This window comes from Ambystoma mexicanum, chromosome 3p (assembly GCF_040938575.1).
Source record: "Ambystoma mexicanum isolate Mex_15411 chromosome 3p, UKY_AmexF1_1, whole genome shotgun sequence".
Taxonomy (NCBI): domain Eukaryota; kingdom Metazoa; phylum Chordata; class Amphibia; order Caudata; family Ambystomatidae; genus Ambystoma; species Ambystoma mexicanum.
In genome coordinates, this window is record NC_090925.1 from 1,152,677,328 (window position 1) to 1,152,693,039 (window position 15,712).

Here is a 15,712-nt window from a genome sequence, read left to right on the forward strand (position 1 = left end):
TACTATGGTGCCTCCGAAAATATGCATGCATCTACGTTTAATATTATCATTGAATCTGTGTGCCAGTGAGGTTTCCTTCTGTTATAGGAAATATGGTAGGTTTTGTGAAATAGCAGCATTACACACTCTCAGAAGGCTCCCAGTTTATCTTTGTTTGGGACCCCAACATAAAGGGGAATTGAAGTGGTATTTTTGCCATTTTTCTGTGTGCGGTTGAGGGTTGACTGCTATGATTGGCAAACCCTTCTTCAATTTCCTCATTTGGAAGAAATAGTTCTTGGTGACTCACTAAATTGGAAACATAAGGAAATCCTTTTATTAAATACGAGCCCCAAACTCGGAATCTTAGGAGACAGGGAATGGACTTTTCAAACATTGCTCACTGGGATAACAACACATACTTGCACTTAAGGGCTTTTGCAGGACCTCAGGTTTTCTCCAATTTAGGTGGACCCAGCTCTGTGGCATCCATGTTTGGAGAGATGTGAGACATGTGAGTAGCTGCTCTTGTTGTGATATTTAACATTTAACATTCTATAAATATGCAAAGGTTGGTGTTATGAGCTAAAGACAGGTGGAAAAAAACAGCTTCTAGGTATAGCCTACATATAGCCCAGTATTTTAGCATCTTGCAGTCTCGTATCTTGATTATTCAACTTCAGGATCTTGACTATAACTGTGCATGTGGCCATACATATCAATGGTTAACTGCTCAATGGGCTATATTGTGTCCCATCTTCCGAGAAGGGGGATACCATTTTCTGCTTAAGCAAATCATTCAACAATTCCTTTCAGAATAGCACAACATTTTTATCATCCCTTCTTTCTGGGAGCCCCAACACCCGGATCTAGTAATACAGAGACACCAGCACCCACAGTTAATTTCTCTAGTATCTTTGTTTTTTGGGTGGTTAAGACAACTAACTTCTGTTCCTCTGGCTTGTGATTTCAATTTTGGAAAAAGTCCTTAGGGTTCAGACACTCTATCCATGGTCTACCTAACCCCCATGAGTACCTTTCGCAAGTTCTTTATGGGCAGCAACATGTGGAGCGACCAAGCCAATTCATGCTCCTAAGGACATTCTTGTATTGGTGACTACTTTCCGCATATTGGGTAATGGCTGATGAAAGGTCCAACAGCTCATTGCCCACAGTAACTTCAAGTGCCCAATATTTCTTTCCTGACTGGTGGGTCTGTGAAGACTACTTTGTGCCAATGACATTACTGATACCCGCCAGATGTCTCCCTCCTCGCTCACTCTATTCTCAATGCTCAATCATTTTGCATGTGCTGGGTGAGTTTTCCATCTCAACATTCAAGACCTGTCTTCTCTGTGGGAGCAAACTGCCCCTGCCTAATGTTAAATAAATCACTCAAGTGCCCATGTGTTCAGGTATTCTTTACATACAGTGAGGTAAACCACTTAAAAACTGCGATTGTGATCCCATTTCTTAAGAAGGCAATTCTTGTCATTCAGACGGCTCCAGAGACATATGCTTGTGAATAACGAGTGCTTAATAAAACACCAAATCAACAATGCCATACCAGGTATTGCTCAGGGGGTCCTTATCATTTTCACACATCTGGCTCAATTGGACTCTTTTTGTAGTGGCATTAGCAGTGCAATAATGAAGATCTCACAGCTATTCTAAGGAACTATCTCATCACCAAAGTTTCTGTCCATTAAAGCTAGAAGGGATACTAGAAGAGCGGCAATCCTATCAATTTTAGGGCAACAGAATTTGGAGAGTTTGGAGACCAGAATACAGTGTGATGTCTTTATGAGGGGAACTTGAGCAACCCCACATTTGCAGGCTGGACATTTGACTGTAAGATAATTTTCAAATCTGGCTGGTGGTAACTTTGCAGCCGTAGTCAAAACATGCATTGTGTCATCTTCGCACCAACAAGTGTTACTGTGATGTCATTCAGTTTGTATATGCTGCTCACAAATAGTACACAATGCACAAGTAACTGGGAGTCTACTACACAATACACCACAAACACACAAACACTTAAACTGCAAATGTGGCATTACCATGCTGATAGGTAACACTAAAGGATTGTCTACTGTATCCTGCATATTAGTTGTGGCATTCTGCGTGCAAAATCCATACTAATCCCGCTTCCCCTAGGATCACAGTGGCATTAACATAGGCTCTCTCTGCCATGCCTTCCCATTTGCTAAAAATGTTAGAATTTCAGGATATCAACATTCATTTAAAAACAGTCATATATCATGTGTATGTTTTTACTCCATTAATACTAAAAGCTGTAGGATGTAAGTGGGCTGTGTATTTAAAATCGTGATGAATCGGGTATTCATTTAATAAGTGTGATATATAACAAAAGCTTGTTTTATATATGGTAGCAAGATTTTGTTCTCGCATTGTCTTTCAGACTCTCCTGACATTTTCTGGGTGTACCAACTGTTCTGCTGGCTCTTATCAGTAACTGGAGTGGTCTCAATAATGTTCACCCACACTCATTACACACTGGACGTTATTGCTGCCTACTTTGTGACAACAAGGATCTTCTGGTGGTACCATACTTTGACAAACAATCAGGTAAGTCACAAGCATATGTTAATCCTATTAAACCCCAATGTGAAACATTAACAATTTAGGTAAAGGTTGTGGAATCAACTATTCACATTGCAAATGATTGTCTAATAACTGCTTATAGCCATATTTGTTTGTATCTAGAGTAGACCATCTACGTCTCTAGATGTGACTTTTCAGATTTTGGAGAGCTTCCTGTAAATGCTACCTACTCTAGATTTGTCATCCTTTTAACTCCACTGCTAATAACACCCACAACCCCATCTGCATTCTTGAGTGCAAATCATCAAGCCCCAGAAAGCTGACTCACACTCGGGTTGTATAGCTTTCAGTTCCAGCTAGGGCTTCAGGCCCCATGTATTCAACATTCCGTCATGAAGAATATGACAGTGATACAAGGTTCTGTGTCCTCATAAAAGCAAAGGAAAATGCTTTGAATATAGAAAGAGATTCTAAGTCCATGTACATGTATTACTTAACTCAAATTCTAAGTTTTGTTATTCCAACAGGAACCCAGTTAGGTCTTTATTTTTTTTAAAAGTATGCCCGACATGTATGGGCCTCCTTTTTGTAGTCTATAGATCTATGAATCCTTGGACCTTAATTGTGATTTGAACTGCCAAAGGGTTGCAAACAATCATTAGACCTTTCATACGCAAGCATTGTTTAAGGGGATATTATGATGCCACCTTCCTTGACTACTTACACTCACATGTGCATATACTGCCACTGTAACTCCCACACCTGCTGCTTTCATCTTACCGAAATGTTCTGGGTACCTCTTAGTCTCGAGAAGTCTTGATCGGAGGAGTAATTTCATTGAAAGCATTGGGGAGGGGGGACATTATAGCTGAAGGGAAGTTGCGAGGTGGGTAAAAAAAGAAGCGTAGGAAGGGTGTGCGGCATAAGAGGGTTAGTACTGCAACACATTCTGGAATAAAGTGTTGAAAGTAATGTTTTCTGGGATCAAGGTCTTACTGGTGCCTGTGGTTATATTAGACCTTAAATGATCTTTGACATAATAAAGCTCAGTGTGTTGAGCATCTGTGATCAACATACAGGTACAGTAATGGCCTTAATCCCTAACTGTGTGAGGGCCTGACAGTGGTGGACAGTGTGAGGAGCTGGAACTGATGCACTGATAGATAGATGGTGAAGGAACAGTCACTGGTGGACAGCGTGCTGGGCCTGCACCGGTGGAAAATGTGAGGATCTGGTGAGACAGTTTTCAGAGAGCTGTACAGCCTGGAGAGCAGACAATGGATTTAGCAAATCCTTACAAGGACATGGTGCCATACAGACACTAGCATACACAACTAGCTTGTGTCAAGGGGTCCATGGAAAGCTGAGCTCTATGCCATCTGGCTTGTGTTTGTCTGCCCCTCACCACGCTTCACTCAATCTGCATCAAATGGCCCGGAGGGAAACAAATGGGCTAGGATCCAGCCTCCAATCTCTCCTGTCATGCATATGGCTGGAATTCCAGTCTGCGGCATTGTTGACCTGGACGGTTATAAACCTGTCCAGTTAGAAATGCCAAAACTCTTTTGCCAGATCTGCTAAACCCTAGGATTTTGTACTCCCAGCATGTATAATGGACCACTGAAACATTGACGTTAAAAAGTAGGAGGATACAGCAGTTTCTCCTATCCCATCCTTTTCAAACCTTTTCAATGTATAGGAGCCTGCCAAAAGTTCCAGGCAGTTGATATGGAGAGTTTGCTTTTCCTGTGGCCATTCTCCCCATGAACAGGGACCATGTTCTCGCTTCCAAGCCCAAGTTACTGACATCTGACCCTAACACTATTGGGTGAGGGTCCAAAGTTGTCTTCCGATATCAGGCTTCCATGAGCTTCAGTCACCAAATAATGTGTTCTTTGGCATTTGAAGGGAGACATATCAACTGGTAGTAAGACAGGCTCCTGTGAAGATGTCTGGCTTTCAACTCCTGTAGAGGTCAAAGGGGCCAGAGAAGCCTGAATGAATGCTGACAACATCCCACTTCTTTTGCCGCCAACTGAGGGAGAGAAACGTATTCATTAGGATAAAATGAATCTCTTGACTGATTCTGACAGTCCTTTTCTACAGCAGAAGTAGGATGCACAGCCATGAAGCTATAACGAAACCCAGAAACTATAAGCCAATCAAAGGAGGAGGCCATTGTGTTAATGAGGTCCTATTTAGCATTTTCCATTGTCTCCTCGACAACTGTGGCCATAGACGCAGAGGGGTAAAAAGGAAGGTTAGCTGACCCTGTTTCCGGGGGCAAACCCCCATCCACATCCCTTATAATAGTGGTTTGTTTGGAACTGCTGGTAGGCCCACTGCTACAATCAGGCATATTCCTTTCCAAGCCTCCAGAGGAAGACATCTCCTCTGGACAACTTGCTGGAAAGCCCCAAAATGCATTGGCACAACTGTATCCCTTTAATAAAAATCCACCCAATGGCAGCATTACAACCATTAATGAAGTGCCGACCCTGGCGGGCACCGAGCATTCCAGTACAAAAAGCTTATTGAGCAGACACTAGAACACAATCCAAGAACTCAAGCATGCGATACAAACTAACAATATTGCTCCGGTAGCACCATGGGAACTGGAGCACAGTGTGAGAGACAGCTTCCGCAATGATCTGCATAGTTTCAGGAGGTCACTGGAAGATTCCCAGTGCATCTGTGAATGGCCCAGAAGATCCCTGCATGAGTGCTGCACAGGCGGTGACGTACTGTGTGTAGCGTGAGCCAATGAGCAGGCTCACTCTGAGGCTCCAGATACCGTGCTGCTGCAGTAAAACATGATACCACAAAAATACGGTTATAAGCAATAGTTAAGCAAGAATCTTACACCACACAGGTTTAGTGCTTACAGAGGATGGTACTTAACTTGATGGTGTCAGCAGCCTTATGAAATTAATCTGCTGGACTCTTATGTAAGGTCACATGCAACCACATTGGGTGATTTGAGAGCATGACCTATGCCTATATGTTTGATTTGGCTATAGTCACATATAAATATGTTTTTTATTCAGCATCAAGATAAATATTAATGTTAAATTAGAAGCCTCTTGGATTGACATAGAATTTGCATATGTATTGACATCGCTCTAAGGAATAATACAGAAAATGACAGCACAAGGGGTGCGTGAGGGGTCAGCAATGCGAGGCAGACAACTGTTTGATGATTGTTCAAAACATGCCATTTTATTAAAGAATAAATTATATTAAATGCCTCACTATCCCTACTCTGCAGAGGATTCCCCTGCCTAACCAAAACTAAAGGGAAACACTCTAACACAGGATGTCTGGCCCTCACACTAAACAGTAAATTCAAAGAAAAATATATGGCAATTCAAATTACATCAACAACATTCACAGTTTCTTGATAAACTCTCAATAACCTGGGCAAGCTCCCTTCCCCACAATTTAAAGTGAATTCTACTGAAATGTTCAACAAAAGAAAGAAACACGTAAATCCGTGCAGATAAGATAGTCTCAGATCAGTTCTTAATGTTTCAATGTCAAGGTAACATTTTGTTAACCAAAGTTCCAACAATAGCAAATATATTCTTCCTAATGAAATATGGACTTTCCACTTCCTCAGAACAGCGCCAATGGTATTCCCAGCCACAATGGTTTGCCACCACTTCCAGTAATCCAAGAAACGTTGCCACAGTTCAAAAGAAATGCAACTTCTACAACTGTCAGTGAAACACAGTTCTTGGTTAACAATTAGTATGCCATTCGTCACAATTAGGATTCACAATAGTTATATTGGTCAGATGACTTCACAGTGCTGCTGCTTCTACTTCAACAACTTCACTTCTACTCAACTTTACCATGATAATATTCTCCTTTGTCCCATAGTACTCCACTTCATTTGGGCTTCTGAAATGTTGCATCTACTGACACCCAGATATACCACCACCATCTCAGTACTTTGAAATAGCACCACAGCTTCAGTACTTTGTAATTCAAAACAGTTTTTAGTTCTGACACAATTTCGATTCCCACTTCTCTCTTTGGCAATTTAGATTGTGCCAACTTCTGATAATATTCATGAGCAGCACGTTTCCCTTTCCCCAACTTTGCCTTCATCTCTCTGCCAAATTTTAGACAAAATAATTACTCAGAAGCCTTGGTGTCCCTCTCTTGGCTCCAGGTAACGCTTGCACATTTGTATCTTAGGCAGGGCTACACTTTCAGTGTGCTCACAGTCTTAGTTAGATGGTTTTTCGGCTTTTAGAAAAGCTGCTTTCAGGCTCAATAGGGGAATACTCTTGGCTTGGGCAATGCTTTCTCTTTCTTCAACTGTAGATACCATGTTTAAATGCTTTACTTCTTTATTGAGCATTTAATGTTCGCGTGAACACAAATGCAAAGGTCACTCTTTCCGTGAAAAGTGAAATTAGGCACAGGCGACCACTTCTTCATATAGTTCACAATGTTTAAAGTATTCAACAATGGCTTTCTGCAGCATTTGCTCTTCACGTGAGTGAAAAGAGAAATTAATGATCAAACACAAGTGCTACTTTCTCATTGTCCAATTGTTAAAAGCTTTAACAAGCTACTTCAGTTCGCTTCTGCCTATATGCTAGGGAAGATAGTACTGGATACTGTTGGCGGCAGTGCTTGCGCAAGGAATCAGAACTACAGGTTTAACTTACCGGCTTCGGTAATCCTTGTTCTGCGGGTTCCACAACTTCCACGACTTCTGGCTCAACTTCTACTGCTTCTGGCTTCACAAGGACCCACACTCTTCCTCGCTGACAATGTTTTCGATCCGGCCACTCGACAAAGGAGCCCCTCTCACTCCTGAGACCCACGGCTTGCCTGCAGCTCCTCCCCTCGGTCTCCGACACACTTCTGGCTCAGTAATGATCAGAAATCAGGCCCACATGGGGAAAGGCAGCCTTCCTGCAAGTCTTCTGCTGTGCAGCCTCTGCAACTCGGAGTTTGGGGGAACAGGACCATCACAGAACAAGCAGGGGAAATCTACTGCATCAACGTTTCCAGCATCCCTTTGGTTCTCCCACTTCTGCATAGATTGCCAACACTGTGTCTTCTTCTTTCTGCCCCTGCTACTACAGCACACACTCCAGTCACAGTTCCAGCTCCTTCTCCTTGCCTGCAGCTGAGGGGGCGTTTTATGCCACTCAGGTTCCTTCAGGTGTGGGCCGTTGGGCTTAAATGCCTGACTACGACTACAGCATGCTTCTTCATTGCTCTTCCTCGTCCCAGTACTCATGGGATTAAGGGACTCGTAGTCCCCAACAACAAAGTTAGTTCTTTTAAGCACATACTTATTTTTAAGGGTAGATTTATTTCCCTAAGAACCATTAAAAGATGAACTTTTTGAATTGGTTGTTACAGAGGGAGACAATGGACTTAAGGCAATATTGCTAGATCTGTTTACATTATACCTAGGAGTATGGAGGGTTTTTATCCTGAGATACATTGAAAGATGTTTCTGTTATTAAGGTTTGTTCTGGTTTCATTGTATGCTTGCCCAGCACCATAGAGTTTAAATGTGGTTCCAATACATCGTAATGACAATAAGCCATTACCTGCTTTGGCAATCTTGAAAGGTGTTTCCTTTCAAAGGGCACATACCGGGTCTCATCCCACGGGATCTGCTCACCACCCTGGATCTTGTCTCCTCAGAGGTGATCCTCCCGCAGTACACCACCCTGAAGGTCAGGATCAGGAAGCGTCTGCCTTTCCCTGCCCACCTGGGGGGAGACTTCAGGCAGGGGTTCTTTAAGGGTTCTGTAGGATTCTTCACAAGTAACACCAATCTATATACTTTAGTACATCATAGGGAGTTACAGTACAAGGGAAAACTTTGTGAAGTATATATGATTGGTCACTGATATAAATGGAGCAATTGTTATAATCTATTAAACTGTGATTGGGCTTTTTTGAAAAGTGTGTACTTTAAATGGAATCAGATATATGGACTAACAGTTTTGGTAGATAGTTTACAGTAAGAGAATATGACTTTCCCAATATCAAACACTTTAAGTGAAGAAGTTAGGATATGAGTGCAGTCTGCAGCTTAATATTACCCATTCAGAATGGAAGCATACAAATAACGGAATGCTAAGGAATGTAAGACTAATAACTTCCCCTTTGCTTTTGCAAACGAATTGTAAGCCGTAAATACACTGAAACCAATAAAGTGATGCATGGAAGGTTTAGAAAAAATCGGGACCACTGGCACTGCTTGTGGGTCCCGTGCCTTCTGGGCCTAGAGACCGAAGCTACTCCTCACTGATGAGGCCCAACAAGGCTGAAACATGTCTGGGGATGCTTGTGGTCTCTTGCAGAAGGGATGTGACCTAGCAGTTTGGGCTAGACTACCCCTTTTGCGGTGGGACCATGCCTGATTTGCATATGTTCTTTCCCCTTTTGTAATGTCTTGGCAGGCAAAGAACGATGGTCAGGAGGGTGGCCAAGAGCAATGCCAGAGGTTAAGATTAATTTGAAACCTTCCAGTCATCACCTCTTTTGTTTTGCATTGTCACCCCGAGTGGAACGGGTATGCCCAGACGTGGGTCCCGTGCCTGCTGGGCCTAGAGACCGAAGCTACTCCTTACTGATGAGACCCAACAAGGTTGAAACATGTCTGGGGATGCTTATGGTCTCGTGCAGAAGGGATGTGACCAAGCAGTTCGGACTGGCCTACCCTTTTTGGGGTGGGACCATGCCTGATTTGCATATGGTCTTTCCCTTTTGTAATGGCTTGGTAGGTGAAGATCGATATTCTGGAGGGTTGCCCAGAGCAATGCCAGAGGTTAAGATTAATTCAAAACCTTCCAGCCATCACCTCTTATGTTTTGCTTTGTCACCCCAAGTGAGACGGGGGCAGTGCGCCAGATAAGATTTTGAGGTAGGAGTATTTTACTCCCTATTTTTAAACTTTGAGTAAATGTGATTTCAAGAGAGTAAAAATTACTTTTCTCCTTTGCAAGAGAGTAAAATGTATGTGACATCCAGCCAACGTGTGCAAAAACAGTATGAAAATCATTACCATGCAGCAACTTTCTGCATTGTGACAGAATACACCTTTCATTATTCCTCTAAGGTCTGGTCATTTGATTTCTCCTGTATTTAAATGTTGAAAACACAAAAAAACTAGCCAATTACATAGTAAAGCAAACATGAGTTGTATTGTGTGTTTTGTGGGTCGGTAGCAGAATTGCCTTTTGATGTTTAATGAAAGTCCTCATTTCCTGGAGCTTTTACTACCTAATGGTATGCCAATGTTATGATACAACAGTGTGGAGAGACAAGGGCTTCATGCTAAATTCTATACCTAATCTCATGGTCAGATGGTTATTTATATAGCGCTTTTGGCAAAGTGCTGTTCATAGAACATATTTATCACAATTATTACCAAATCGAAGTCGGTACTCCTTTATCGACCTCGAAAGGATGAAAGGCTGAGTTGGCCATGCCAGGATTTGAACCTGCAACCAACAGATTGTGCACAGATTGCAGCAACGAGTGCTCAACCGGCTGAACTATCTTTTGGCTAACATCTTTCAGAGGTCGTTAACTGAGTATCGACTGGGGTAAAATAATCACAGTGCCTAGATGTTGGACAAACCATGTATGAAGCGCTACATAAAGTTAAATACCAATCTGGATTATCACAGGGACAGGTTTTGCGGAGTTTCTATTTGAGTTACAAATGTCACTTTAATTTGTTTGTTTTTGAACAGTGCTTGAACTTCCTGCAGAATCAGGTTTTGGATGTTTTAATTGTAGTCTTGAAGATTTGAGAGGCTATAACACCTGTGATTGGTGTAATGACCATCACTCACCCTTGAGCAAAGACTCTGCTGCCACTTACCATTTATAGTAATGTACCCCATTAACTGCAAGGTTGCATGGATGCAAACTAGACCATGCATACTCTTTACACACTGTTTTTATAATTAGAGTGTAAATTAAATTATAAGTGTAAAATTGATCTGCCCCCGCATGTTTATGCACACAGCACAGGAACTTTTGAAAAATGCAATAGTGCAATACTGGTTTGCTTTCATTTGAAAAAAAAGCATAATTTACTACAAAAGATTGTCAATTGCAATTTAGTTTTATAATTTCTTATTAATTATACAATCCTAAAATGCTGGGAAAATAAATATACACTCTGCTCCTGTTAGCTCCATGAGCATCCACACACAACACAGAAGAAGCTGATTGGAAAGACACCATTTCTTTTATAAGTTAGTGCGCAGTCTATTTCTATGAGAGGTAGATCAAAATTAAAAGAAGCGTTCTGGTTTCTGTCAAGTAACCTGACCTTTGCACTGCCCTCTGCTCTAAACTTGTGTGTGAAGGTACACAGGAAAAAATTATGTCGTATTTACAATATTTTAAAAATGAGATTGTAACAAAGTGTGTGAAAAGTGTGGTCACCAATGGTCCCGTTACGTTTTTCTGAAAAGGAGCAGTGCTCTAACTCTTCTATTGAATCTGCTGCGGGTGAATCTGTTGTGCTGCAGTATTTATTCTAGTTTTACTCACCTGCTGTGAGGAAGTGCCGTAGTCCCTATATCTACCTCACATCTCACTCAGCAAGAGGGAGTGTTTTTGGTGTGACCAGTGAGGTTCGCCCCGCCACTACTTAAAAACATACTCCATGTCTCCTATCTCTCCATATGTATTGCCTGGAATTTTCTCCAAACCCCCGGTTCGGCTCTTCCCCCGCTGTTGATCATAAATATATATAATCCGCCAGGTGGAATAATGACCAAAGTAATCCAGGCCAGTATTAACATTATTATGACTGATTGGTTGAAGAAGTCCCCGAATGGTAGACTTATAGTGGCTGGTGATTTGAACTCTCCTCAATTATCATCTATCATTGCTACTTCATTAGATGATTCTGCTTATGATCAGGGTTGGTCCACACATTTTTTGGCCATGGGTAAGGTCCTTGATTGGGCTAATCTCTTTCACATATTAGATCTTACTTGTCTTATTATAAAGCTATTAATACTAAAAAGCGTAGTCCCACGTGGAGTAATGGGAAGAATATTTCCTGTTTAGACTTTGTCTTTGTAGACCCATCTTAATGGGAACTTTACAGTGGTCTTTCCATCACGTTCAGCTCCCTCAGCAACCACGCTATGCTATTATGGGCTCATAAACTTTGCTCTCTCAATATTTCCTACATTGATTCTTCTATTACCACAAATATCCAGGGGAACCGGATAGTTTGGTCTAGAAGGCATATTCTAACCATCAGTAACTTTGTGTATAAAAATGAAAAGTTGCTTATGCAATGGCTGGGGCAGTATGACTGGGACCTTTCTTTACTAATGCAATTTTTGAGGAAGCAATTATATCTTGAACCCCATACAGTTGTAGAGTCTACACATAAACATAAGTTATTTGATATGTGAATTCAACTTGTAAAAAAGGCTAATCGAAGGAAATGTTCAGTTATTACCCACAACCGCCTGTATACACCATACCAGAAAATGTTATTCATTAGGCAAGCCAATACGCAGTATAAGAACTGGCTTAGAAACCACACATTTTCAATAACTAATGCAAATTGGAAATGTCTTTTTAGTTTAATTCACAGTAATGGCAATAAAATATTCTGGTTGATTGCCAGAATTTGTGTTAATGGCCAGACTCTGCATGACTAGAACCAAATTGGGGAATCTGACTGGTGCCAAGCAGTAATGGAACTATATCATGATCCTCTAATTGCAATTTCTAACCAGTTTCTCTACATCCTGGCAGCCTCTTTCAAAACAGGTTTCCACAGAGATTATGTCCTTTACATAATTGAAAGACTTAAAAACTTCAGAGCTCCTTGTCCAGATTCACTGGCCAGTGTAGTCCTAAAGGAAAACCCCCAATTCTTGTGTGTTGTACTCCAGCAGCTCTTCTACAAGATTATACACTGTGGTAGTATACCAAAAAGTTGGCAGAAATCAATATCAGTACATGTTTTTAAAAAGGGAAAGTGTATTAACCCCCTGGAATACAGATATCTGACAATGCAAGACATAAGCCAGAAAATACTGTAGGCCATTCCTTCGACAAAGTTATCTCATTGGGCAGTAGACAAAGGATTGGTTGTCCCATTTCAATCGGGATTTCGGAAAGTATTTAATAACCTCCACAATCTAAGTGCACTACATTATGATATGGAAGCATGTAAGAGTAAAACCAAATGTAAACTTTATCTGGCCTTTATTGATTTTACAAAGGCCTTCGATACAGTGTCTGTTCACTCCTGTGGACGAAACTTAAGACATGGGGCATAGATCTTCCACTACCATTTTTTATCACCATCTTATACTCAGACACGGTAGTAGTAGTAGTGCGCACTAATCAGGAGGGGGCAGTTTCGAGGGGAATTATGACCAACATTGGTTCGAAACAGGGATGCTTGTTGGCCCCAATGCTCTACAACCTGTATGTGGCAGATTTGGGTCCCACTATTACAGCACCCCAAAACTTTCCTCCACGCATTGCCGGCATCCCAGTCTCTTGGCTGGGTCTTGCCGATGATACGGTTCTTTTGGACGTAACCCCTATTTGGCTGCAGCATTCCCTAGAGGCTCTGTCATCTTATGCCACCAAAAACCATTTAAAGGTAAATGTTGCAAAAACAAATGCATTGGTCTATGGTGACATAAGACCAGCGAATACATTTAGATGGCAAAAGAATGGCGCATATTTAGAGATTGTGAAGCAATATATATATCTAGGTTTCCCAATTGGAGTTTCCCCCCATGTTAATTTCTATGGAGATTATATACGTCCTAAAGTCCTTAAGAAATGACTTTACTTTTAATAAATTTATCAAAAAGAAGGGGGGGTTCCAATATTGAAGGCTTGATGTTGATCTACCAGAGGAGTATAATACCTGGAATTCTCTATGGCCTGGCAATTATACCTGAAGAAAAAATATCTTGGGCTGTGACACTTGAAGGCAAGATATTGCGATCTATCTTGGGAAATCCAGTAACAGTGCCAGTGGAGCCTTTTCCATGCAAGCTGGGTGTTTCCTCTGTTCGCTCTTTGTGGCTCCAACAACAGGGAAGTCTATGCTATAAAAGTATTACGTGTCACGTTGGTATGTTTATAGCTCTTTTTGCTACTCAATATTTGAAGGAGTTCTCTAATACTTTTTTATCCGAATTACACTGTACAGCGCTTAATCATTTTTGTAACCTGGAAATCGATTCAGAGGAAATGTTTTGAATGCCTAATTTCTTAGCAATGTTAAAGAAGAAAACAAGAATATTTAATATGGTAACTAACTTAGATTTATTAGCAACAAAGAGACTGTATGTTATGTTTAGCACGCAGGGCTTTAAATTATTCCACCCAAAATCTTATTTGACCAAACTATGCTCATTTCAACTTCGTCGTTTTCTTATCTATGTACGTTTACATATTTTACCTAGTAGAGAGCATACAGGCAGGTAATTGAATTTACCTCGAGTTTAGCGGTCCTGCCGTCTCTTTCATTCTACAGTTGAGATAGAATGTCATTTGCTCACTAATTGCACTAAACTACGGGGCTACTATGAGCAGAGCTACTCCAGTTATTTAACTAATATCGATTTTATTACAACCGGTCCATTTTGGAGTTTTTAAACCAATGTATCTAATAATATTGCTTGGATAACCTGCACCTTTAACTTAGGAAGAGACGAAGGATGATTATGGCTACATTTTGTAATGACTCTGAAATACTTTTAATAACTTTGTTCGGATCATGTTGTGTATAATGTATATGCATTGCTTTGGTAGTGCTTAAGGTTCTTATGATAGAACCAAAGCACAACAATTATAAACAAATACATTCTATGCTTATACACTTTTAAGGATAGTAACAAAAAGCTTGGTCACATTTCTAGTGCCAAGGGACCTTAGAACATTTTAGAAAAGAGATAGATATTAAATTAACACTGATGTTCCTGTATTCTAAAACATATGGTTACATAGAAAATGTCTCTTCCGGCAGCGAATGCCTCAAACCTGCCAACGTTGGAAGAACTTATGAAGAAACCTGTCCCAGTACAGACAGGTTATGCAATCACCTTTTCTGATTCAAAGGATGTTGATTCGTGCAACTTCTATACACTACCGCTGGGTACATTGTTAAATGTGCCTGTGCAATATGCTTTATCTCTCTGTTTGTCTCCTTCTGAGACATCAAACTATAATCACAGCTACTTCTTCACTACTGTGGCTTGTTCTCCACTGTCATCTGCTCACAAAGCTACTTGTCTATTACTCTTTTACACAAATATTCAGGTACCAAGTGATTATTAGCATTTACCAATAATCAACCTCTGCGAATAACCCAAAAGTTGGGGTGGAGACAGCTACCTCACCAATGGCAGCAGGTCCCTCTTTGTCAGTTTTTGATATGGAAGAATGCACTGATAGGGCACTTCCAAGCCACAAGATAATATATTGTTGGAGAAATTCATGGACTCATTTGTAACACAAATCAAGCAACATTTGGATCCTCCTCAGTCCGTGACCCTGTGACTGACCCTATCTTTCCTGCACCTTTGATTGAATATGCCTTGCCAGATCAGCCGATTACGCAAGATCCCTTGCTGGCAAAAGTACCCAGAGCGGATTCAGGCAACAGTAGCAATTCTGACCAAGACTTTTCTACAATGTATCCTACCAAACTTCAGTATGGTGAGGAGAATGGCTATTCAACTATAGAACATTTTACCACCTTTAAAAAGTCTGGCTAAAGATTTGCTTTTGTGACAGGTTCCACCTACATGCTTCAAACCCTTTTTGAGGATGGATGCTTCTTTCTTACAATCGTTTTTTTTACATAGAATATCCCTAAGGATAAGCCATTTGTTATGTCTGTGTACCTTCCAACACAGCAGTCACAAGTTCCAGCAGCTCAGGTAAAGGGTAATGAGCCTGCTCCTTTTTCCTTCTCTTAAATTTGAAAAGTGGCAAGTCCCTGTGAGAGCCAAGGTAAAACACAAGCTTATAGAAATGCTACCCTGTCTCTGTGGTAACGGTTCCATGTGATAAAATCGCGGCAAAGATTGCTGTGGTAACAAAATATTGCGGCAAAAATGCTGTGGTTTTTGCGCCGCAATCCATGTAAAGGATGCGGTGGACACCC

At 41.1% G+C, this 15,712-nt stretch overlaps 1 protein-coding gene across 1 annotated transcript in view; it reads left to right on the top strand.

The window, feature by feature from the left end:
* LOC138581314 (phosphatidylcholine:ceramide cholinephosphotransferase 1-like) overlaps positions 1 to 15,712 on the top strand; it is a 716,924-nt gene that overhangs the window by 404,132 nt on the left and 297,080 nt on the right. The window contains exon 5 of the mRNA XM_069652542.1: positions 2,402 to 2,568. Within this exon, the coding sequence (XP_069508643.1) occupies positions 2,402 to 2,568 (167 nt within the window). The remainder of the gene's footprint in view (positions 1 to 2,401; positions 2,569 to 15,712) is intronic.